Source organism: Phascolarctos cinereus, unplaced genomic scaffold (assembly GCF_003287225.1).
Source record: "Phascolarctos cinereus isolate Bilbo 61053 unplaced genomic scaffold, phaCin_HiC Scaffold_726;HRSCAF=1367, whole genome shotgun sequence".
NCBI lineage: Eukaryota > Metazoa > Chordata > Mammalia > Diprotodontia > Phascolarctidae > Phascolarctos > Phascolarctos cinereus.
The window spans coordinates 231,869,956-231,897,806 of record NW_027556098.1 but is presented as its reverse complement, the minus strand read 5'-3'; the positions used below and the strand labels follow the sequence as shown (position 1 = coordinate 231,897,806).

Below are 27,851 nucleotides of genomic sequence, written 5' to 3'. Positions count from 1 at the left end.
TTTTATTTGGAAAGCACATAAAAGGGAAAGCAACCCAGGTAAATGGAACCCTCACCTGGAACTGAACTGTTTTGCCACAAAGATGATTTACCCAGGCTCTCTTATTTCTTAAAAAAAAAAAAAGACAAAACCAACAACCACCACCACTACCAACAAAAACCACAAGCTAACCACCAAGTATTATAGGACATCTTAAACACTAGTTGAGAGATGAATAATTCCCCTACTGTTATACATTATCTATAGATAGGCAGCCTCAGAGTGGGAGAAATATTGACATCTGAGTTAGAACTATCTTCAGGAGTTGTTGCCTTCCTACCCTAGAGATCAACTGTGATAACAATGACAGCATGTATGTGACAATACTTTGAAAAATATAAAGTGCTATTCAAAAATAGTCATAATTTATGTTAATAAAACAAAAGACAAATCTGGGGAGTTCTATAACAAATGTTTACAGAGTTACATAAAAAGAATTACTACCACATTTATATAATGTGTATTTATATATTTATATATTTTTATTTTATATTTAAATATTTTAAATTAAAAATTTAAATATATTTGTATGATATATAATATGCACATATTTATGTAATATAGTGAATTTAAATTTTATTACCTCATCATCACAGAGATCTATTTTCTTTCCTTTTTTGTCATCTTTATCTTCTTCATCTTCATCCTCTTCATCAGCTTGGTCATCACTATCATCATCATCGTCATCATCATCGTCACTATCTCCCCCTTTCCGTCTTCGCTTGCGTCCGGTAGTGGGTGTACCCAAAGAATGTGGTTCTTCTCCAAGTTCACCTCCACCTGTGGTGTCTCTTTTCCCTGTTTTCTTAGCATGAATGATTCTGAGTCTTTAAATGCAAAAAAAAAATCATCATTATCTAAGAGCAAACCTATCTGAAAAGTCAATAGGGTGTAAGCCATTTGTTTAAGCTATTCATCTCTACGTACTTATCTCATAGTTAGGAATAAATAATTTACAACTAAAAATTAGGTGATTGGAAAATGAAGAACTGGAAAATAACCAGTAGATAATAGTTTCTTATTTAAAACTCATTATTGTTTGAGGTATCTCACTCACTGAATTAAAACATATTAAAAACATAACAAATTTTATCTGTCAGGACGAAGGGAACATTATAAAACAGATGAAAACTCTGTAAGGCCCTAATTATAACAATGAAGAAGTAACAGCAAACTAACTCCCATTCTATATTATTATTCTGATTATATATTATTATTCTATAATAAGAAATAATTTTCCCTTTAGTTACTACAGAGGAGCTATCTTATTAAGACAATGAGAATAATATTTCCAATGTTATATTTGAACTTTGATAGAACCACTCAGAAATAAACTTAAAATGCAAAACAATGGAAAAATAAGAAAAAGTAATTGGTATAAGGAGATAATACTCATGTCAAAAGGAACTGCATAGCTCCCAAAACTTTAAAACATGAGACCAACTTTTTAAAAAGAATTTAAAGACAGGAAGGCCAATATTAGTAAATATAGGAAGTGGCCCATTGGAAAGGATTAGATTTGTATTCAGATGATTTGAGTTAAACGCCTATTACTAAGATTTAATAAATATTTTCATGACTTTAGGCAAGTATTTTATCTCTCTGGACCTCAGTTTTCCTATCTTTAAAATGAAGAGTTGGACTAGATGACCTATAAGAAACATCCTTTCCAGCTCTAAATCTATGGTTATATGATCTCATTTAATCATTTAATTATTTATGTATAATAATAATTCCTGGATTTTGGCTATCTTTATTTTATGTCTCATTTAAATTAAGCATTTCTATTTCTTTATATCAAAGTGAGCCAGTTGAATTCTAACAGTGATTTACTGTTCACATTGAAGTTTGCATAAAAATTCAAAATATTAATTTTAAGGAAATATAACTTACTTTCGAAGTTTACCTTCTACCATCCATTTGTCTCTCCTTAAGTTTGACATATAATCAATATTCTTGTCAATTTCACTGCCAATATAAAAAAATTAGGTGCATGATATGAAACATTACTATTTTCCGTGTATAAAAAATTTCTAACTTCTGACAAAATGCATAAATATATGTGTAATGACACATTTGTGCATGTATATATATGTGTGTGTGTGTGTGTGTATATGTATATATATATATGTGTGTGTGTATATATATATATATATGTGTGTGTGTGTGTGTGTGTGTGTGTATATATAGATATATATACACACATATATATACATGTACTAGATACACTTCAATATTGAATTCTGAGAGGCAGCATGCTATCGTGGGATAAAAGGTCAGTCTTGAAGCAATAAATAAGATCTCGGTTCAAATGTTGTCTCTCACTCATACCAGATCTCAGTACCCCATGTCAATTCTCTATTAGTAACAAAGGAGTTCATGATCTGTATTGGTGGAAGTAGTTTCCACATTGGGAGTTCCCCACACTGTTGAGACCACATGCCCAGACCTTTCTCAAAACTAAATTTATATTGAGAGCTAGCCTTAGATGCCGGACAATCTTAGTTCAAGTCCTATCTCAGAACATAATAACTGTATGACCCTAGGCAAGTCACTTAATATTTCAATATTCTTGGAAATTCCAAGTGTTCCCTATATCAATGAAATCACAAGTCCAGTTCCTATCCATAAACACACACAGAGATGCATTCTTATGCACCATCATGATGTGGTATAAAATTTGTGCTATCAGAAGTTGTCAGTTCTTGTTTTTTTGTTTTGGTTTTTTTGGTTTGTTTTGTTTTTGGTCTAGGCAATGGATTAAATGACTTGCCCAGGGTCACATAGCTAGTAGTATTATGTATCTGAGGCTGGATTTGAACTCAGGTCCTCTTAAATCCAGGGCCAGTGCTCTATCCAGTGCGCCATCTAGCAGCCCCAGAAGCTGTCAATTCTTAAATATATTTACATACTTAAACTCAAGCCTAGAATTTTGCAATAAGCAATGGCAATGATGGTAAAATAATAAGTGACACCTTTCTCCTTCTTGGGTAAAAGCCTTAATGTACCCGATTACAAATGCCCTACAGCATCAATGAAAACTATTCATTTTTCAATTTCTATTCAATATTACAGTATTATCATCAGCTGTTAAACAACTGTCAGACATAGAATTGTCTGTTGAATGAAATGATTTCTCCATGAAAATATACAGTTTGTACATTCTTTGGAATTTAAGTTGCTGTCACTTATGACATGAGACACTACACCAGAAATAAGGGACATTTGTATAATAACTACTATGTGCCAGGAACTGTGCTAAGCTCAGATAATTGTCCAAAAGTATCATGAATAGATGAAAAACTATGATAATGCAAAAGTGTGGCTGAGAATGTATTTACACAAAAGTTTAGACTCATAAAAAGTGATATTCATACTTAGCCCTGCATACTTTGATATTATCTTTTGCCAGGAAACCAAAGGATGGGGGATGGGACATGACTGTAATCTAAAAATCATGAATGGAAAAGATAAGGTGAATAGGAACTTGACCACTAAGCATGAAACATTAAGGTGAAGAAGTGCTCTTTGAAATCTGGGGAGTTTTGAACAAGCAAAAGGAACTAATATTTAGCATAATAATATTAATTATGTTAAATATTATAATAATGATAATGAATAAATTCAATTGCTTACTACAAATTAGTGGCAATGGCAAAATACAAATAAATTTAAACAAACTTTTGAATGACAGAGCCATAAATGCCTAATTAGAGAAATTATTATGTAAACTTGAAGGATGATATCAAGGTAGAAAATCATTAGGTTTTAGCTATGGAGTATTACATGATGGTGTTAGCAAAAGAGTACTATCTTAAAAGGACCACAGGTCTGTTCCAGCAAGGGAATTCCCATGTTTCAGAACTTATGACTCATACTTCACATTGGCAACTCCCAGGAAATGGAATATTTGGGGCCCACTGCCTAATAAAGCTTTCCTTTAATACTCAACAAAGCATATATCCAAGTTATCAATAATTAGCATAGTTATAGTACAAACTTGTTTGTTACTATGACTACATAATAAATATGTAGATCTAATAGATAAATATGTAAATCTATTAGATTGTTTATATCTAGCCTATTTGACAATTTTTGGAGAACACCCACAGTTGTTAGTGAAAATGCTCCATGGGAGGATAATTATGGTCATTAGGTCCCATAAAACATCAAGGAATTAAGAAGTGAAGAGACAAGAGGTGCAGTTGTCATATCTCCTAATATTGAAAGATGGTTCTTAGAATGGTCAGTGTTCACAATTAACTTAAGCAGAAATATGAAATTACAAGAAATTTTATACACTTAGTCTGTACTAAACATCATTTAATTTTAATACATATTTTTTAAGAACCTCTACAAGTCACTATAAATGTCAAAGAAGAAATACAAGAAATGACCAATACAATGGACTATAAAATCATAGGAAAGTGGTTAGGATACTCTCACCTTACAACACTCTTGCTACATGCTAGCTCATTAATGAGGAAAGCAAGTACTGAAGCTTTCTGAGCTGGAGTGTGTGCCTGAAAAGCTTTTGTCTTGAGGCTTTCTGTAAGTTCAGTTTGTCCACAATGGGCTTCCATAAAAATTTGCAGGATCTCAGAAACATTGTCCCGGTTGACACCAACATTCAGTAAATGTTCCCCAAGAGTTGTTTTGGCCTGTAAATGTTTAGTTTTTTTCATTATTCATAGCCACTTAAAAATATAACTTTTTTCAATAAACACATCAAGGTGAAAATACTAGGATCATAACATATATTTTGGATAGGGGCCACATGTTCTTGATAGGACTAAGGCATAGGGGAAAGCAGGAAAACAAGAGGCCAGTCTAGTACCTGTGCCTTCTCTGTACTCTATGTAAGTATTTATGTGATAGCACTCATATGCTTCACCAAGCAGAGGTCAGAAACCTTCCCATGTGTGACTTTCTGGATTCACTTTTAATTACTCATAGTGACCATATCAAGTTCCTAGATTTTCCATTGTCCTAGGTGTGTATACTAACACTTGCTAGGCATGTGCTATTCTGTGATGTCTTCACTGCCCATGTGGTCTTTAGAGAAGTAACAGATGAATGTATGGATCAAAAGGAAATCTGTCTCCTAGATTCTCCTTCTTTTCAGAATGTCATTCATAACTGAAAATATTAGAACATATGGATTATACTGGAATGTTCAGATGTTGCTTAACTCGAATTTGAGATATAACCAAACATGTTGTGCCTCTACTTTGAAATGTGGTCAATTCCACAGATGTTATATAAATTACATGTACCTAAAGTTGTTATGGTTCTTTCTGAATCCCAGAAGTCAGGTCCCAATTAATAATGCTATTCTTCAAATCCTGTGCAGGGCCCATGGGTGTCTGGATTACCCCAATTATTCAAAGAGAGCCCAGACTAATTATAGATCATCCCAAGAGTGCTAAGTGAATTAGTGGGAATAAAAGCTATAGTTTGGTCTAGGACCACTTTCATTTATCCTCATACCAACATTCTTAAGGTCATAGCAATTAGAATTACCTGGTCAGGATTCCATATCAGTAGTTCTTAATTTTTTAAATTTAATTTTATTTTTTGGCTTATAGAACACTGTTCTTTGCTGTGAAGAATTGTAGCAGACTGAAGGAAGGTTTCCAGGCAACCTGAATCTAGACCCATTTGTTATATAGCCTTTCTCCCCCACCCCTTATTTTCTTCTTAACTTCCCCCAAGGCTTGCAGCAGAGAAGGCAGCTTGGGCTTAGGTCTGGGGAATGTAAAAGTGTAGGGGTGTGTGGGTTCAGCATATGAGTTTGAGGCAGTCATTCATTCAACAAACATTTATTAGAAGTGCTTACTATGTGCCAGAAACTATGATGAATGCTGGAGATCCAAAGAAAAAAAGAAAAATAACTTGGTTCTTTCTATGCAGAAATGCACATTGAAATGGGTAGGACAGGAGCAGCTGGGTGGTGAAGTGGATAGGGCACCGACCCTGGAGTCAGGGGGACCTGAGTTCAAATCTGACCTCAGACACTTGACACTTACTAGCTGTGTGACCCTGGGCGAGTAACTTAACTCAAACTTCCTTGCTCCACTCCCTAAAATGGGTAAGACAACATGAAAATAACTACGTATATATAGTCTGTGTGTATACGTATTTCCGTATGTATGTATAGTGTAAATTAAAGTAATTTCAGGAAAGGGACTGGGGGGAGGGGTAGAGAAGTGGGTGGATGGGGGCCAGCAAAGGCCTCCTGCAGAAAACAAACCCTTTGAGAACCACTGCCCTCCTTAAAAGCTCTAGAAGAGCTTTGTCTGGGTTCAGACATCAAGTAATTCTAATAGTTATTAGCATGTAATACATAACTTTCTGTGACACAGTCTTTTTTTTGTTTGTTTTAGGCAATGGGGTTAAGTGACCTGCCCAGGGTCACACAGCTAGTAAGAATTCTGTGTCTGAGGTCGGATTTGAACTCAGGTCCTCCTGAATCCAGAGCCGGTACTCTATCCACTGCACCACGTAGCTGCCCTGACAGTCTTAAGAATTATAGGAGCTAATCAAAATAGTTACTTATTCAATCCACATAATCTAAAGTTGCTAAAAGCACAAAAAAAAGCAATCAATTTAAATTGATGGTTAAAGTTTTTAAGGATTGTGTGTGTGGGTGCATGTGTGTTTACCTTGTATCCTGTTATTAGGCCCGGATCACAGACAGCAGCAGAGAGGAGCCTTACAAGTAAGTCCTGTACTTCCCCCATGCTGTCTCCGATATTGAGTAATCCCTCTTGAAGAACACTCAGGTTCGGGACATCAATGTTCACATCGAAGCCTAGAACTTTACCAAAATTTCTTAAGAACTGTACCACCATGAGACAATCTGAAAATGTACTTCCAGAGAGAACAAGTCCCGGAATGCGTGGCAACTCTGGCAAAGGCTGCAAACAGAAGGACAAAATCATGTCAGTGAGTTCGTGCATTCTGAACAGAACTTAGCCATGGCTATGAAGCTCAGCTTCTGTGAAAGGAACACTAAGGGGTTTTTGTTCAGATACCAGCATTTTAATAGCATGTGGATTGTATGAATTAAATATAGCAGAGAAACAACTCTCTACTCTATTTTCCAGCAAAGTAAATGAGAACAAAAATGCTGTCATCTGTCTACACAGCAAATGCTACTGTCATTCTAACTGTGATGACTGACTTGAAGTAATCCATCTACATTCTTTTTTGGGGTGGGATATGCATTTACAAAATATCTAGATTTGTACTGAGCACAAGTCTCTGACAACAGGCTATAATGATGATCCTGTGATCCCAGGAGAAAGTGAAGTTAAGCTGGCCAAAATGATGCTGGCTTCATGAATGCTTTAAAGCTGACAATAACAAAAGAAATTTCTAGCAATACTGCAGTGATTTTTTTCATTACAGCTTATAGGCAATATAAAACTAGTATTTTGTGGCCTTTAAAAAAAGCAGGTAATAGAGCACATTATTCATATTACATTACACACAGGAACTTCCAATATGGCTTGAAAGTAGGTGTTCTTAACCTGAAGTCTGTGAACTTTTTTTCAATATGTTGATAAATGTGTTTCAATGATTGGTTTCCTTGATAACCCTCTATTAGATTTTATGTATTTAAAAATGTTATTCTGAGAAGGGATCCATAGGTTTCACCAGGCTGCCACAGGTCTGTGACGCAAAAAGGTGTGAAAACCCCTGCTCTAAAGATCACTGCTTTCCAAACAGCTAAAAAAAACAGCAGTGAAGCAAAATGTTTGCTAAATACAAGGCCTGCTGAACTGGAATGTGTACTTTTTATGCCTCTGAGTCAGGTGGAGGTTATCATAGTTCTTGTGAGTCTCTAACAGCAGAGCACAAGCCCTAACAGGTCCTGGTAAACAAGAAAAATTATTCGTACTGGTTCATTGTTAGACTACATATGTGTCATTCACAGATGAGCTAAATCTGGAAAGGTCCAGCATCAAAAGACTGGCCATCAGGTGGTGACTTTTTAAAAGGTCTACAGAAGTACAGAGGGATTTTGATAGATGTTGAAGTAAGTGCCCACATCTGATGAAATAATAGTCCTTTAGAACTACTGATATATTCAAGGAATTATTATTCATATTTAAGATGAACACAATGTAAAGATACTTTGGGAGGAGATACATTACAATCAACTATTTCTAGATCACACATCTCTTGAGGTCATAAGAAAAATGCCTCTTTATGAATTATTGCCAAGACACAGTAAGTTGCTACTTTTACACAATGTCACGTAAAGCCCTATCGTTTGTCAAGATGGCATCTAGCTTTCCTCTGATGTTCTATTTACAAATTTTAATTTCTTTGTCAGAGTTACATTTCTTTGAAGGTCCAAACAAGAACAAATAGGCAGAAGATATTATGGATGGATATAAATAAGGATTGCTTAACTTTAAGTGTGACAAAACATAAGAATGAGAGAGGTCATATTTTTGGAAAGTCTTCAAGAAAATGTTTAACTATTTGCCCTGGATATTCAACTGCTAGAACAAAAGGAAAAGATCCAATTGAGATAACTTCTAATCCAATGATTCTACATATTTGTCCTGGAGCTTCTATGTATTTAACATTAAATATACTTCCTATGATCACATATGGCTACAAATCATCAAATGATACAATCTTTGAAGATTCAAAATTGTGGATGATCCAAAAGGCAATATAGTGACAAATGGTAACTGTAAGTAGGCTGCCATATACAATAAGTGGTGCAAAAATCATTATTAAGGAAATACTTGCTGAGAAAAGGTGGTGTGGGCTGATCATGCAGTGAGAACAAAGGATATCACTGGTACTTGTGAAATCTTAAAGTATCTAGAAGAAAGTTCCAACCATGTCACAAAGATTTCTTAAGGAAGATTTATGGGAGAACACAGACAAAAATTACACAGAACGAAAAGAAATTTTTGAGATGAGATCTATTGTAGTGGTGGGAATGTCCACACTGATGATGGAAATGGATGAGATCACAGATCACAGATCCATCTAAGTAGCTTCTCTGTTAGTTTTTGGAACATTACAACTAAAGGGGAAACTATATTTTTCTTTATGACTGGCTGATGCTATAATCATTAACATTCATTTAAGTGTAGGGCAGCTTGCACAATGCCACTTATACATAGGAATGACCAGAGAGGAAGAAAATAATGACCTTGTATTTTGGGTTTATGTCAAGGTCCAAAGGATTAGGGGGATATGGAAGAAAAAAAATTTATGGTTTGTAGACCCACATAGCTCTGAGGAATTTTTTGGGTAGTCTTCCTGAACTAGGTCTGAATCCCTTCTAAGAATCTTTTTAAATACATAAAATCAAACACTGAAAATGACAAAGGAAACCAATTGTTTCAACACCATGCCACTGAAACAATATTACCAGAAGACATTAGGATCCATAGAGCATCAGATGAAAGAGTTACTCTTCCACACGTTTGTTACCTACATGTGTGTAGGTAACAATATTTGTGCTCCAGCCCCACATATTTCCCATCTGTTTGTCCCTTGGATGCATGTGCCAGTATGTTTGCCAGCCACAGATTCTTACCTGTGCACTTATACATCTCTAGATGTGTTCACTCTTCTCACTGACAGCATTTGTATTTGTGGGGCAGTGTGCCAGGTTTGTGGGGGAAATGTACTATTAATATTTTTTTTACTATTAACATTTCATTAAATTCCTTTGATTTGAATGAATTGTGTTCTATGGTTGAATAGTACAAGTAAACACATTAGTGGAGGAACATGAGCTATGTTTCTTGAGTTGATGTGGACCCACATTGAACTACCTGAACTACTGGGGTAGCTTTTCTAGGGGGACTCTAGTGCATGTGGGGTTTGATGACCTTAGATGCTACAAAATACTAAAACTAAAAGGTAAACATTCAGCAAAAAGGGAATTCCTGATAAAGCCTGCTTATATCTTGGTTTAAAAGAGTCCGATCATTAGCCTTTTGGGGCAATGCTTCTAGCTAGGTAAAAAGGATAATTTTCATATGAGCAATTTGAAGCAAAAAAAAAGTGCGGGCAGGAAAATGGGAAAGAGGTCATAAAATGTTTTAAATAGGGTAACATGATAAAGATTACCTTTTGGTCTGCTAAGCACATATCTTCGTTAGGCTTCTTTAATTCCTTTGCCATTTCTAATTCTAATCTTCGTTGCTCTAGTTTACGTTCTTTGTTTAACCTTTTTTCATCACGTTTTTCTTGCTTCAATCTTTCTTTTTCCTTTAATGAAAGAAAAAAAATCTCCATGTAGTTCCCTTAATATAATATGTGCATTTGAAATAGCTCTGATGAAAATAAAGAGGGACACACAGTACCCATAAACTCGATATTCTTGCCTGTTGAGTGAGACACTGAGGAAGGCTGGCAACCACTGTAATACTCAGTTTTCTCCATTGTAACATGGGAATAATGACATTCACACAACTTACCTCTCAAGGTTGTAGGAAATGTGCTTTATAAATCACAAAGTAATTTATAAATAATGAAATGTGAATTACTGTTATTAATTTCATAAACAAAAGCACAGGTCAAATTCCCTCTTAGGAGATTTATTTATGAGATCTGAAGAGTAATTATGATTTCCTGTTAGAGAATCTTTTATGCTTCAAATAAGGACTCTTAAAATGTCTTTGTGTATTAGATATGGTCCATTGGGATTAGGCTCATGAGACCCACTCCATATCCCATTACTTTAAGTACAATAAAATATAACCAAAGCATGCAACAAAGTTGGTATAAAGGATCCACTACTACAACGTATCAACATCAATGATGTGAGTACTCACTCCATCAATGCAAATCATCCTGTTTAATAAAAAAAAAAGATAGTATATATAACATTTTAAAGTTTGCAAAGCTCTTTAGAAATATTATCTCATTTTATCCTCACAACAATCCTGGGAGGTAGGTGCTATTATTACCCACATTTTAGAGATAGGAAAATTGAAGCAGACAGAGGTTAAGCAACTTGACCAAGGTCACATAGCTAGTTTCTGAGGCAGAATATGAACTTGGGTCGTCCTAACTCTAATACTCTCTATCCACTGTGCCACCTAGCTGCCTAGGTGACTCTAGTTTGACTCTTGTCTAAATTCTACTACAGATTCACCACACAAGTCCATACAAAATACTAGGTGCTTTTCTCTTACATTGCAAGAATCCCAAATGTTATATAATATTTCTCCTGGTTATCCCTCACTCTGTGAACATCTCTCCTTTTTTTATATATGTTTTTCATTTGGAGAAACTCATACATTTCTCTGATGATCCTCTATCTCTGATGTCACCCCCTTCTCCTGGGTTAATTCCTCATATGTAATGTGTTTCAAGTTGCTCAATCACTCCATGAATTTCTCCATAGCCCTTTGTATGATCCCTGACTCTGATTCTTTAGACACTACAATATTCTACGGCTTGTTGCCACAGTAAATTATTAGAAGAATATTTGTGTTGAAAACATGGACCTGGATTTCTGGAAGCCAAGATGGTAGACTAAGCAGTAAATCACCATAACTTTCCCATATTCATCTCCAAACAACCATAAAATAAGTGCCCCAAAACAAATCCTGGAACAGCAGAACCAGCAAAAAGATGGGGTAAAACAATCTTTTAGCCCAAGAAACTTGTAAGATCATCAAGAAAGGTCTGTCTCACTCAGGCAAAAGGGGAATGCAGTCCAGGACACATCCCACTAAGCCATCAGCAAGCCCCACCTTAGCAAACCAGAGGGATTTCCTGAACCCCATTGTGACGGAGAAGGCAAATGCCAACACCAGGACCCTCCATATGTCTCAGCAGAGCCAGGGAAATGGGCAGACTCCAGCTCCAAGAACCATCATGTGATTCAGCATAGCCCAGGGCAAACAGTTTCAGTGTAGCCCCAGGGAAATGCAGAAGCACCCTATGAGCCTTAGCACAAGCCAGACAACAGAACTGCAACCTTGGCTCAGCACCAGATAAGCTACCAGATGCCTATGGCCTCCAGCAGCTCTAGCCACTCCCACTCTACCACCTCAGCGCAGCACCTGACATGAGGGTCCCCTATGGGCCTCAGGGCAACATCAGTATAGCGCCAGGTAAACATCCAGGGTCTGTAGTCCCTGGCACAAGAAGTCTAAGACAGTACCCCTTCCACTCTGGGGAGCAGAATTCAAATTTAGAAGAAAGGAAAAAAGCCAAAAAAGGTTAGCAAAAAACAACAAAAAAGAATCTGACCACAGGAAGTTATTATGGTGATAGCAAAGATCAAGACACAAACTCAGAAGAGGACACAAATGTCAAAACACCTATGGGCAACCCCTCCCCCAAAAAAATAGAAAGTGGTTTCAAGCCCAGAAAGAACTCATGGAAGAGCTCAAAAAGGAGCTTAAAAATCATATGAGAGAGGTAGAAGAAAAAGTGGGAAAAGATATGAGCGAAGCAAGAGAATTATGAAAAAAGAACGAAAAGCTTGGGAAAAAACAATCATTAAAAAGTATAATTGGTGAAATGGAAAAGGAAGCACAAAAACTAACTGAGGAAAACAACTCCTTAAAAGTTAGAATTGGGCAATCAAACAAATTCAAAAGAATGGAAAAAAAAACAGAAGAAAATGTAAAATACCTCACTGGAAAAACAACTGACCTGGAAAATAGATCCAGGAGAGACAATGTCAGAATCACTGGACCACCTGAAAGCCATAATCAAAAAGGAAGACCTGGACAGCATCTTTCAAGAATTTATCAAGGAAAATTGCCCTGATATCCTGGAACCAGAGGGCAAAATAGGTATTGAAAGAATTCACCAATCACCTCAAGAAAGAGATCCCAAAATAAAAACTCCAAAGAACAGTGTAGCCAAATTATAGAATTAGTCGGTCTAGGAAAAAATACTTTTAAGTGGCCAGAAAAAAAACCAATTCAAATATTGGGGAGCCACAATTAGGATTACACGGGACTTAGTAGCTGCAACATTGAAGAATCAGAGGTCATGGAACATGATATTCTGGAAGGCAAAAGGAGCTAGGACCACAACCAAGAATCACTTACCTGGCAAAGTTAAGCACAATACATTAAGGGGAAAAAAAAGATCATTCAATGAAATAGAAGGATTTCAAGCAACGTAATACACAATGACCAAATGCCTCTTTCAACTATGTTTCTTGTTGCCTGTGGATGTGTGCCAAAACCAACTCTGCCAAATCACTGATTTCCCTGTGAGTCTAGAAACTGAGTTAATTGCAGGAGTCTCTGTTACTGCTTTCTGCCATTTTGCTATCAATACTGCATAAATGGAATGGAGCCCAAAAGGACTGAGGTTTACATTGTAATTTTTCTTTTGGTAGTTTCATTAGTTACCATGGCCAAAGAACTCATGAGCAAATGGTAAGACTCTTGATGCCGAGTCCCTCTGTGCTTCCTGTGGGGACTCTGAGCCCTCCTTCATGCTGCTGGAATGTGGCACCTTATATATTGTGCCTTGAAATATTAGCTGATGATAGTGCCTCTCTGGCATGATAGAATCAGTCACAGGGCTTCTATTCTAGAGGCATAGCCTTTCAGAACCTACAGTCACCTCCACACAATGTTAAGGCATAATAAAAAGTAAGTAATTGAGTGACTAATTCCCTGCCTTACACGTTGAACTCTGACTTCTACTTGAGAAAAAAGGGAGAAAAACAGGGAAGTGAAAAGGGCAAAACCTCAGAACTCACTCATATTCCACTCTGTTGCTCACTATTACTCAGAGATATGCATTCCTCAAATTGCCCCCCAAGTATCTTCATTGTCTCCTCTCTCTCCCATTCACCTTATTTCCCCTAAACTCTCTATTTCTATCCTTCATCCTCTTCCTTCATTAGACAGTTTAACGTAAGGAGGTCTGGTATAACACAGATTTTGTTTAAATTCACATCTAGGTGCTAGAAATGCTGTGGATACTATTTCTGGACACCTTTTTTTTCTGGTGGTTATCATGCCAGATGTTTTATACTAAAGAATTATACCATAGAGCTTACTAACTACGAACTTAGAAAATCTAGGAGGTTGTAGGGACAGGATATATGCATGATTCAGGCTCAGAACTTGATATCATATGTGACAGATTCTCATACCATTTGAGTCCCAGGACCATAGCTCTAGAGCTAGAAGGGCTCTCAGAGGTTATTTATTCCAACCTTTCCATTTTACCAAGGAAGAAATGGAAGCCAAGGGAGGTTAATTGACTTGTCCAAGTAAAGGCAGATAGTGTTAGTAATGCTTACAGCTAAGAATCAGCACAGGTTCTTCATTTTCAGAAGTGGATTTTAGCACTGCATTACTGTTCAATCCTTAAGTGCATGAAATATTGCTCATAATAGACAAAGAATTTGTTGAGAATGGTAAGGATTTCAAGTGACTCCTTGTCAGAGCACTAAATGGTGGCCTAATACATATATTTACATTTGAAAAACTTGGCTTCTTTTCAAATTCTTTTGTTTGAGTTGCCAACATTTATAGAAATACGTATGTATGCAAATAAGCATGTATTTATGATTTAAAAGATGCTGCAATTTAAAGACTGTTCTGAAAGTACATTTCTCATTCTTAAAACCATGAATTTTGTGTATGAGAATTGCTTTAAGCTTTTCTAGAGGGCAAAATAATAATACTGACCCATCTTGGGCTTTAAGTTTTGCCTATATGTCCTTTTCTCTCTTAATCATCTGCATGAGAGGACATAAGAGTTTTTGGAATTGAGAAACAGTGACAGTTAGTTGTAGCCTCTTCATCAATGATTTCCAAACTTCTTTGACCACGTACCCCTAGGTAAACATTTTTGAATACTCACCTTATTCATACACACACACACACACACACACACACACACACACACACACACACACTGAACTAATAAATTATGTATAGTGCAGGCCTGGTATAGTATAAAACATAAAATAGGAATTTTAAAAGCATGAGCTTAAATATTTTTAAAATTAATTATATCAACAGTAAAAAAAAACCAACCCTTAATTTATCACTAAAATGTAATTACAGTAAGAATAATGTGATTGAATATGCTTCATTAGTTTTGAAAATCTTGATTTAATACCTTGTGATACAGTGATTCCAAGATCTGGTATTAAGGTCAGTTATTCTGTAATCCAATGGCTGTCATAGGTGTAAAAGATATGAAACTACAAATCATGATACTTATTTTTCAATTTTATCTATGAATTATGCAAAGGTTTTTTTTTTGTTGAGATACAGCTAGTAAATTTCCATCTTCCCTGATAATAATTAGCTGTTCTTACAAACTAACCTGGAGAAGGAAATGGCAAATCACTCCAGTGTCTCTGGCAAGAGACTCCCAAATGGGGTCACTAAGAGTAGGACATGACTGATATGACTGAACAACAACAAAACAAACTAATTGGAAGGTGTTGCATTTTTATATTTTCAACACATAGGCTTAAAAAACACTGAAACTCTTCAATGGAAGATTTTTTAAAAACAGATTAGAAAATTCTGAGGCCAGAGTTTTTAAGGGTGAAGATATAAGAATTTTTACAAGTGATACACCATTTTTATAAACAAAAGTTTTAAAAAGTCTTGGTACCGTTTGGAACTATGTCCAAAAGGCTATAAACTTGTGCAACGATTTGACCTGGCAATAGCATTACTAGGTCTATATCTCAAAGAGATTTTAAAAAATGTATATGTAATATGTACATATGTAATATATGTACAAAAATATTTATAGCAGCTCTTTTTGTGGTGGCAAAGAGTTGGAAAATGAGGGCATAGCCATAAATTGGGAAATGGCTGAACAAGTTGTGGTACATGACTGCAATGGAATTCTATTGTGCTATAAGAAATGATGAGCAGGATGCTTTCAGAAAAACCTGGAAAGACCTACACGAACTGATGCAAAATGAAGTGAGCGGGACCAGAAGAACACTGTACACAGTAACAGCAATAATGCATGATGATCAACTGTGAATGATTTAGCTATTCTCAATAATATAGTGATCTAAGACAATTCTGAAGGATTCATAACTAAAAGTGCTATCTCCTTCCAGAAAAAGCACTGATGGAGTTGGAATGCAGATCAAAGCATACTTTTATTTTACTTTCTTTATTTTTTTTAGATTTTTTTGGTCTGTATTTTCTTTCAGAACATGACTGATGTAGAAATATGTTTTGCATGACTGCACATGTATAACCTATATAAAATTGCTTGCCTTCTCAATAAGGGGGAGGTTAGGAAGGGAGGAAATTTGAAATTCAAAACTTTTAAAAACAAATATTAAAAATTTTTACATGAATTTGGAAAAAATTTTTTAAATGTCTTGCTACCTGTAATAGCTTTGTACTATCATCAGATAATATCTCAGGGGACATTATATAAGGTGCCCTATGAATGACAACAAACATAAATCTCATTTGAAATAATCTTCTTGGTAATTTTTACTTTCTTGGACAGACTTCTTGTCAAATGTGATTAGGTAGTGATTTTTTTTTCATCATAATGTTACTTATGCAGGGGCTGTATGATAAGAAGTGTCAGCCCTGCCACATCCTTGTTCACTTAAGCTTACACAATCAGTAGTTTCTTTTTAGAACACTTGTTGACTCTGTGATGGACAACTTAGTTAAAACTATATGATATAATCTGCAAATCTACTTAACTGGATATACAAAAATTGTAATACATTGCAATGCACTGACAGCTATGAAACTGAATGAGGGCATGGTATATAGTTAAGTGTTTAATAAATGCTTTTTGACTGATTGCCAGCCCCTCCCTGTAGTGGAATTCTTGCTTTTCCCTCAAGTTACCTCAAATATCATATGATCATCTAACACAAAAAGTGAGGCTAGTAGTGTCAATCTATACATTCAATGTAAGTAAAGTCTATTTTTAGGTAATAATACAATAGAAGTTTTAATTTTAATTTTTTCTTCCATCACCCCCAATGGATTTATCTTATGTACAACTCATTTTAGAGACCAAAGATCCACATGGCTGACTACAAAGTAATCACTTATAGAAGATTAAAATGGGAGGCATAAGGAATATATGCCTTAAGCAAGAGTAACAGAGATCTAAGAACTAGGAACCAGGAAATTCAAAAATTAGATTTAAGCCTGAAGACACTAGCCTGATAGCCAGGAGTATGTTTTAAAGATCTGAGTGCCTAGGGCAAGAAATCTCTTATAGGATGTAAAATCTTGTGCTATCCAGGACTCTGAAAAGCATAGGCAGAAAAATGAGGAAAAAATAGAAATGCTTGAAGGGTTTAAGCATAGGCTGCTGCTTTTCTGAAAGAACTATAAATAATCCTAGGCCTTTACGCTTAAAAATAAGATGAAATAAAAAACCCAGAATAGAGCCTTAAGGGGGTTCTCATGAGAACCCCCTAAAGCTAAGGATTTCAGCTGAAGCTAGAAGGTGAAAGTAGAGAGTATCTCCACAACTACATGCTCAATGGTACCTGGTAGTGGCCATGCCTCTAGAGTAGCAGCATCTGGTAGATACTATCTAGATGAGCAACACTGGATGAAGATAACGTATTGATCAGAGACAGTGCATCTGGTGGAGATATTTCCAGAGGACATAATATGTGTTTATATCCTGGCCACACATGTTCCTTATTTTGATGCCCCTTCATGTATGTTCCCTAAGTATACCCACTTTTCCTACTAATGTGTGTATTTGAGAAAGAACGTATCTCAGAGCTTGTGGGAGAAATGGTTATTGCTACTTTCTTACTATTTCACTAAATATCTTTGTTTTGAACTAACCATGTCCTATGGTTAACTAATAAAAGTCAACCCACCCATAGGGGCTCATGAGCCATATTTAGTTCTGAGTGGATGCAGGCCCACACAGCACCTCAAATCTGGGGCACTATTGAATGGGGGACAGAACCTACCCTGAAAGTTGAGTGGTACCCACAGGTGCTAAAGATGAAGCTACTAAAAGGAATACTGGTAATTTCTCTCATTAAGCTAATAGACAAATACTACTGTTTTCAAAGAAACTAGTTTATATTTTCTATTGTGTAAGTTCCATTAAGAATTCCTAATGGCATAGTGATATCAAATTCAAATCCAACATTTGAGATTACTAAAGGTAATCACCAAGATTTTTACTAGGCACCTACTATGTGCTAGTTTCTTGGGACAGATATAGAAGGAATGAAATAATTGCTTCTTGAGAAGGCACTATAGTTTAGTGGAGGAGTTGACAAACACATACATTTATAGAAAATAAGTAAATGCCATTCCTGGAGTCAGGAAGACCTGAGTTCAAATGCAGCCTCAGATGCTTACTACCTGTGTGACCCTGGGCAAGTCACTTAACCCCATTTGCCTCAGTTTCCTCATCTGTAGAATGAACTTGAGAAGGAAACAGCAAACCACTTCAGCATCTTTGTCAAGAAAACCCCAGATGGGGTCATGGTCAGTTGGACATGACTGAAATAACTGAGTAACAATCACACAAGGTTTGGGAATGAGGGCATTAACAACTGGAGGGAGTGTAAAAGACCTCATGTAGAAGTTGATGATTGAGTAGTATCTTAAGGAAACAAAGGGATTCTATGAGGTAAAGGGGATAAGAGAGCAGAAGCCAGGGACTGTAAAGACATAGAGATGGGAAAGAAGTTTGGTTGTTCTGTGGGTAGGGGAGGGTAATGTCCATTGAGGCAGCGGCCTTTAAAAGATAAACAGCAGTTCAGGTTTCTTTAGAGGTAAGAAGGAAGTTGATTGATTAACTTCTAATCAATGGCTAGCATTTTTTTCAGGTAGTAAGGAATTATAAAGAAGCACGGTATGAAACAAGAATTGGCTTCACTGTATTAATGCCATCACACTAGCATGGTGACACAAACTGTCTATGAACATTCCAAAATAGTAAGTACTATAAAATTCTGCTGTGATGACTGTGATTGTAGTACCAGATCTTAAAATCCAAGGTTTTCAAGGACGTTTGTGTGGCTGTTGTAGAGGGGATAGGAATTAACTAACACCATGAGCACCTGACGAGTATTTGTAGATCAACAGATATGGTGGTCATCAAATTCCCCGTAATTTAAATTGAGGTAAAACCTATCAGTGGTCTCCAAAATATTCACTTGACAATTGGCTTTATGCATTGTCATTTCATTCTATAAATACATAAAAATGGGGAGTTAATATTTTGAATAGACTTTTTTTTTTGCCCAGAAAAAAATAGGACACATTTACCAAGAAATTATAACCAACTCTATTTATAAATTATTTAAAATAGGAAACTAAGTTTTTCTCTTATGTCAACTCTAAAATTGGTGATTTATAATTGTTTAATTATATAAGAAATAAGTGATTTGATGAGCTTGTGAAAGAACAATTGTCTGTAGGCCCTATATTCCAATGCATTTGAATAATCTCATTACTAAAATTACTTTATTTTCATCATAGAAAGCAGGGCTTATAATGGCATCAGTGCTTCGGGTGAAGTCTAAAATTTCTAAGTCAAGTTTAGTGAAGCTCTCACGTTGTTTATACATTGTTTCAGTTAATTCTTGAAATAACTTGAAATAATATTTACCATGTATACTCATTCTTTGGTCATGTTCCTTAAAAAAATATGCTTTCCTTTATCCTATAGCCAATTTACATTAACTCTACAATCTATTGACAAGTCACTGATTATGGCTTAAACATCAACTATTTTGACTGCAAGGTCAGTTTCGATTAGTGAATGACTGAGAAAGAGAACACTTACCAAAATATAAGATAAATGGAGCATCAAAAGAGGTATCTTATGGGATGATAATATATATATATGAAACTGTCTCTATCAAAATGCTCTCAAAATATTTTCTAAGATGTAAAAAAAAAATTTTCAGCATAGCGTATGCCTAGGTTGGATTAGTGTTGTTTGGTTAAGACATGGGTTGGGCTACACATTATCCTCAGCAATTTGGCTGTCCTCAAAAAATTTTCATTATCCTAATTTCAAAATTTTTCATATATAGTCTTTCTAGACATATGAACAATATAGATGGATTTATAGAGAATATATGGATTTAAAGAGAATTGAAGTTCCTACTGAAATCTAAATACTGATTTTGGGACAAACTTCTTGATGGTGACAGTGGTCCTAAAATGGAATGAGCTGCTTTGGGAGGGTGAGGGCATCTTCCTTTCTTGGATAGCCACTTGTCAGGTATCTTGAGGGCTGCTGAAGTCTTCCAACTGAATAAATTCTCCGTGTTTCTCATTAACTAATCATATATATAACTATAGACTTTTCCTCTGTAGCTAACACCTTTGTTAGGAATCAATTTAATGTACTATGTCATGTTTAAACATTACTGAAAAAGTGCTCAAATGTACTATATATGAGCATAAATTTTACACAATATACATATATGCATATATGTTGTCCTAAGAGAGCAAAATAATGTGAAAATAAAAAAAGCAAATCCTTCATTTTTGTCCCATGGAAGGGTTATTTAGACAATGAAAATATCTTAAATGAAAGTAATTATTAAAAAATTTTAGTTCACAGGGTTGTTGCAGGAAACTATAAACATTAAAGCAGTAAATGAATTGTTACTATTATTATTATTATATGGAAAAAGCTTCTCTTATGTACCACAGTGTAGTAATAATAAAAAAAAAGTGACAGAACAAAACTCAGATGGCTCTGAGCTATTATGGTAAAGCTGTACAACTTAGGGAACCAGGAAATTTGGGGGTAGGATATTTACATGAGACTATGTTGCAATGGTTCCTCCATTTTTGCATTTTATAATTCTATTGGGTGCCTTACAAGTTTGTTCTGGGCATAATTAGAAGTGAGAATACATTTCTTATGACAGCAACTTGTACCTAATTTTAAAAGGCATAAATATAATTTAAGAGGCACAGGATTACCTCAGGGTGCAAGAAGAATAAAAGTGTAAATGAGATTAATAAAACAGAAACTATTTCCAGAAGACAGATCCAAAGGGGGAAAAAAGTTAAGGGCATATGTTGATTATGTTGAATTTACCTAGCACTGTACAAGAAGAGCTGACTTTTACAAAATATGTCTTCATTTTTCTATTTTATTAATATGATAAATATTTCTGATAAATTATGGTCTCTTTTATAAGGTATCTTTCTCATAAGTCTTTATAGGAAAAAAAAAGGCTGCTAACATATAGCCACAAATAATTGTTAAATTCCCTCTAAGTTGTTTTTTTGTTTTTATCTTAGATAAATTTATCTTTCAGTACTTGTACTAATCATTTTATATCAAGTAACCTTTCAAATTAAATTTCTTATGAACTGGAAGATTCTTAACACAAAAATTTAAGGATGCTGTATGTGCCTCAGTGAAAAGATTTGCTTATGCACAAATATCTGGGCAGTATAGCATAATATTTTCACTAAGAAAGGACTGCTATAAATCCAGATTGATGAAATATTCTCATCCTTTGAATCACTAGGGGATTGTGAATTTCCCTCTGTTTTCAAACTGCTTATTAGATGGCTTCTGTAAGCTCAAGTGCGGTCTTCTAGATTATGGTTATGTCTACTAAAATGCTGACATAGTAATTTTGTGAGACATGCATGTTTAACAACCTTTTGTTGTTTACTGGGCCTGAGGGAGACATAAAGAGCTCTACTACAATTACTCTAGTCTGTTATTCAGTTTACACAAATAAAGAGATTACAAATCTGTGCATGACATAATTGCCAGTCTTAATAGATGAAGCTGAGATTCTGGACTTAGTGTAACTTTCCCTACAACTGTTTGTTCAAACCACTGTGTGCTCATGGATTATTTAGAAATAAGTCATATGTCAAATCACTTGAATTATGCTGAGATAGTGTGTATCTTTTATCCACATGGCCAAAAACAATTAGCTATTTTTACAACATGCTGAAAATAACAATTAAGACTGAGGTTCACTAATACATTTAAACTAACTTCTGATAACAACAACAACAAATTTAAGGCATTCATGAGTGTATTGTAGTAACAGAAAATGTATAGCTATTTGTCCTTCATGCTTCACACCTACTCACACAAACACTTAGGGAGCAAAAGCACAGGTCTGACAATGGCAGCCCTTTGTTTAAGAAGCTTCAGTGGCTCCCTATTATCTTTAGGTTAAATATAATCAGTGTTTGGCATTTAAAACTTTTCACAATATGGCTCCAGTCTATTTTCTCAGATATTTCTCTTCTTTATTGATTTCCAGCTAAATTGGGTTTTGTTGTTTCCTATGTACAACAAACCAGTACCTGGCATATAACAGGCACTTTATGTTTGTTCAACTGAATTGAATCAAGGAATTAAAGAGAAAGAGATTCAGAGCCACCCATTTTATACTAGGTAGTTCAGCCCTCTAAGGAGTTTGACTAAATTTAACCCAGGATATTAATTATGAGTTGGTCTAACAGTTCTTTTTTGATAGCTTATTTATGGCTCAGGTTAAAATAAATTATATAATTCTGTGTACTTAATTTAATCTGCTCTGATTAGCAGAAGGTAGGTAGTGGTTTTGTCAAGACGTGCCCATCCTGATTTTTTGTTCTTTTCACTTGTGATTATAGAAGTTATGTGGTTTAGTTTTCAGGTGTCACTCAGGACAGAACAGACTAGAGATAGGGTAGGGACTGGGAATTGCACCTGTGATTTCACTAATATAGGGAACTCTCAGGTGACAAAACTCCCATTACCAAGGCTGGTCCATATCTTTTGTTCTTGGAGAGTTTCTTTGACCTGGGGCACTAAGAGGTTAAGTGCCCACTGCCTTAAGAGAGGCTGCAAAACCAGTTCTCCATCCACTACACTACGATGCCTCTCTTTGACATAATAAGGAAGCAAACAAATTACATACATGGGAATATACTTATATTTTTGCTGTTATTCATGCTCTCAGGGGGCCAAGGATTACCTTTAAATCACTAGATTATAAACTCTGTAAGTGCTGCTTTGGAGACTGGAGGTGGTTGGAAGGAAATCTTTAGACCTCACAGGCTGGTGCTTGGCCTGGCACACAGTTCATAAATCTCCAGAATATATCGTACTAAACCCAAGGTCTTTTAAAGTCCCAGGTCATGGAATATATGTCTCGCATAGTCCAAAGAGGTTAGAGTGGACGGTACCATGTAGGTATTTGGATACAGATTGTAGTGGAAAGGATTATAGAAGTAGCAATCTAATTTTAGCAATTCACTGAATAGGGAAATGTTCTTTTGGTACTGGTACAGTCACTGAATAGAGGATTATAATCTTTCTTTGTGAATAACTAGACAAATACACGAGTTCTACTGCTGTTCTCTGATGAGACATGAAATCCAACCCACATGATTTTTCATATACAATAGAGAAATTAGTTCAGTTGTCTTGGGTTAGGGAGGGCCAATTATTTGGAATTTTATAATAGGGAATTGGCTTACCATTTATGGAAACTCTGGCTATTTTAGATGTTAAAATTGAGTATAAGGAAATTCATCCTGGGGAAACCTACCATCAATACAATGAACGTGAGAAAGCATTCATTGACTCCTTCCCTTTTATTAAGCACCAGAGAACTCATAATGAAGAGAAACCTTTTTACATATAACGGAACATCCATTACTCATCTCTTTTTAAACATCAGAGAGAAATCCTGTGAATGTAATGAATGTGTGAAAAAACTTCAGCCAAAGCTCAAACTTTGCTATCACATAATTCATAGTGAAAAGAAATGATATGAATTTAACAAACACGAAAAGGACTTCACTCAGCTCTCATTTATCATCACAAACTGAGATGTATAGAAATGGGAGAGCAACTATATAAATGTAATAAATGTGAAAATCTTTGTGTGTACATATAAGGCTCACACATAAGAGCTTTTGTGCTGGGAAGTAGGGCTCAGAAGGTAATAAATATTGAGGAACTTGTGAACATCACCAGGAGAATGTAAGCTCCTTGAGAGCAAGGACTGCTTTGTTTTAATCTTTGACACACTGTAGGCACTTAATAAATGCTTGCTGAATTGAATTCAAATGGGTGACAAATGACCGAAAGATATGGCTCTGAGTTTGGGTTGACCTCAATCTGTTCCATGTTATGATTGTTGCAAATTGCTTGGTTTTATGTTACACAGAGAAGAAAACAGTATCCGAAAGGATGTTAGCAATAGTCTCACTACCTCTTACCATACCCCGGGGCCATATCTAGATAACTATGTTCAGTTTTGGGCACAACATTTTAGGGAAGATTAACAATCTGGAGTTTGTCCAGAAGATTGTCATAGAATTTATACCTGGAAAAAACCCTCAAAATTCATTGAATCCAACTCCCTTGTTTTGCTAATAAGGAAACTAAGGCCTAGAAAGGCCAAATGACTAAATGACTTGATCAAAGTCATACAGGTTGTAGGCAGAAAAACCAAGAATTGAACCCAAGTCTTGTGATTCCAAATATGACACTTTTTCTACTGCACTGTACCAAATACAGACTAGGATGGTAAGAAAAGTGGAGAACATGTCATAGAAGGATCTGGTGATACTCAGTCTGGAAAAGGGAAGACTTAGAGAAGGCATGAGAAAGTAGAGTAGGCTGGCTTAGCAGGTAGTGGCCTTCCCTTACTGGAGCAGAGGTTGTATAACCACTTTGAGGGGATTTGTAGAAGGGATTCTTGGTCAGCTATAAGTTGGCCTTGCAGGTCCCTTAAAGCTCTTAGACTCTGTGAGTGAACTCGGAGAAAAATTATTTACAAGGTCATAAAATAGTTACAGGCAGCATAGTAGATCAACAGTAATAATGCTGAGTTTGAAGGCCAATATTCTATATATCTCCATGCCTCCAATGGCGTATTTGTCTGGAGATCCAGTGTTATGTTAACTGTGGCATCCTGAAGTTGTTCTAGAAAACTGGGAATCCACGGGAAGGACTACTTGTCAAGGAAACTGGAAATCCCATAATAAATGCATAACAAGTTAAGAGTTCCTTGTATTTTTTTTTTAGAAAGAGAATCAAGCCCTCAGAAGGTGAAATAAATGAATAAATCCTTACTGCTAATTTGTCTCAATAAACTCTTAGAAGGTCCTTATCTTTAGCTCTACAAGAGGTATATGTCTCCTACTAGGATTAATATCTCAAATGTTATTTCATTAGTGCAGTCATAAGGTGGACAGAAGCATATTGACAATAAGTCAATTCAATTCAATAAATATTTGTTAAGTACCCAATATGTGTCACACGCTGTGCTATGCACTGGACAGGAGGACTGAACAAATCTGAGAACTTTCCAATGGATTCTGAGAACCTCCTGGAAGAAGGGGAGCCAGGTGTCATGAAGAACATTTACCTCTTGATTATTCCTGACAGTAACAAAGAGGTTTTGTGTCTTCTGTGTCACTAGGTCTAAAACCAGGAAGAAATTGATAGTTTTAATTACAATTGAAAATTGACGTGGGCTAGAGCACTAAGAATGGTAGTTATCACGGAAAGCTTTTTGTAGGAAGGAGGACAAGAACTCTGAGAAGCAGAGATGAGGAAGTAGTACATTTCAGTCATAGTAGTCTATTTTAGCTGAACTCTGGAGGGGAGTTAGTGGGAATAAGGCTGGGAAGGTTGGTGAAAATCCAATTATGGGGAGGCTTTAAATGCCAACCTGAGGGAATCTGTCTTTTATTCTATGGGCAGTGGGGAGCCCTTGAACATTTTTAAGAAAAAAAAGTGCCTGGGACAGACCTGTGCCTTTGTTGTTGTTGTTAGGAAGATTATTTTTTCAGTTGTGTGGATAATGGAAGCTACTTGAAGACAGAGATAGTTTTTCATCTTGTCTTTTTCTCCCCACAGCTCTTCAACATAGATTGGCTTGGCTCCACTTGGCTTGAGGTGTGAACTGAAGAGGGGAAACCAATTAGGAAGATATTGTAGTAAAGTAATCTAGATGAGGATTGATGAGTCCTGTACTATTGATGAGGGTGGTGGTAGTGTGAGAGAATAAGGAGAGTCATATGAGATGTGCTGTGAAGGAAGAACAGCAAGATTTGGTAAATGGTCAGTTAAGGGCTGTGGAAGAAAGGGAAGAATCAAAGATGATTCCAAGGTTCCGAATCTGGGTCACTGAAAGGGTAGTGATACCCTTAACAGAAATCAGGAAGCTTACAAGGACCTTCCTTATACGGTGAGTTTGGGGTGAGAGACAATGAGTTCTGTTCAAGGCATAGTGAGTTTGAGATACCTATGGGATATCTGGTAACTGAAATACAGCAGTAGTTAATGAGAAAGAGATTAAGACTGGAAATAAAAATTTGGGTGTCAATTATATAGAAATAATACTTGAACCCATGGGGGCAGATGAAGGCAACAAGGGCAAGAATGTAGAGAGAGAAGTGAATAGCCCGACCGGGCCCTGGAGAGCACCTAACCTAAAGAGGCAATGTATAAATGGTGATGTATTTTCCTCTTAGTAAAAAGTTTCTTGGAGATAAAGACAGGTTTACAAATGAATATTCATATGAAAGGCTAGGAGAATTAAACAAACGGGTCTTAAGGTAGGCTAAACTTAGACAAGTGGGCTAGGGGTAAGACTAGGTTGAACGTAAGGCAAGAGGAGAACCATGTGGGCCAAGGCAGAACATGACTGAAGTCAGGTACTTCTTATGGAAGAAGGCAAGCTTGGGGGAGAAGGTATTAGGCAGGAAAAAACCAAAGAAGATGGTGGGAAGTTTGGATGTATGATCAGTATGGGAGAATGGGTTTTGTGCTTAAACAGGAGCTGGTAGAAAGCTTTCTTCCCTAGATGTACCATAAAATCATAGATTTAGAGATGGAAGGTATCTTAAAGTTTACTAAGCCTAGAGAAGTTGACTAATTTAGCAAAGTCACACAGATAATAAGTGATTTAGCCTACAATCAAATCTAATTCCTCTGATGTCAAATCTAGCATTCTTTCCAAGACAGCAAGGTTCTAGAAGCTGGCACGTTATTGCACAATGAAAAAACTAAAAGAGGAAAACTTAAGATGATTATTAATGTAATTTTAAATACCTTACAGAAAATAAATTTAGGCACACACATATTCAATGTAGTAAACTATTATATAATGTATTTTGTTTTCCTATGTTCTTATCAAAAATTATCATGATTGTAGGAATAATTTGAAGACAAAAATAAGTTTAGATTTTTTTGTGATTAATTTCACAGGTAAATTTTTTCTTGTCAGCAAATTGAGATTTAGGACATGTACATTGATTTTAGCAAGCTAATTTTGTTTGTTTTTTATTTTTACTATTCTTTATGATATTAATTATAATTGTTTTGAACTTTTATAAGAATAACTGAACTAAGATGAAATTATTCTTAGAGCATAAGCATTACAAAAAGGACTACTGTGAATATAAGTAATTGCAAGTTCTGACAATCCTGGTTATTTTTACTTAGCTAAATTGACAACTACTATATCTATACAGAGTTCATACATTCCATTAAATCTAATCAAATTTGTGAATACAAAATAGCTTTAAAGGTATAGTTTCAGTATTTTAATAATTTACATAAATCTGGAACAAATTTTAATGACATGTATAGCAAAATGGTCAATTTACCAACCCTAAGTTCTCTTTTTTTATCATTCACCCTCATTCAAAGGATTTTTCCCCCTAAAATATAGCACTTTAATGTGGATCTAAAAATTAGTCTATTGTACATACAGGTAAGGAAATAAAAAGTTGCCCACTCAGTCAACTTCAACTTCACTTATTTTTTCCCCATGTTAAAAATTAATGCAGCACAGAATCTCATTATTTGAAAGTACAGAAGGCATGTTT

General features: G+C 35.6%; 1 protein-coding gene across 26 annotated transcripts in view; it reads right to left on the bottom strand.

The window, feature by feature from the left end:
- The window catches only part of BAZ2B (bromodomain adjacent to zinc finger domain 2B), a 347,907-nt gene that overhangs the window by 39,269 nt on the left and 280,787 nt on the right, over nt 1-27,851 (bottom strand). For all 26 annotated transcript variants that reach the window (XM_078147001.1, XM_021004900.2, XM_078147010.1 and 23 more), the window contains 5 exons: nt 10,153-10,293; nt 6,705-6,959; nt 4,486-4,700; nt 1,933-2,007; nt 623-866 (listed from right to left, as the gene is read on the bottom strand). In XM_078147001.1, the coding sequence (XP_078003127.1) occupies nt 623-866; nt 1,933-2,007; nt 4,486-4,700; nt 6,705-6,959; nt 10,153-10,293 (930 nt within the window). The remainder of the gene's footprint in view (nt 1-622; nt 867-1,932; nt 2,008-4,485; nt 4,701-6,704; nt 6,960-10,152; nt 10,294-27,851) is intronic.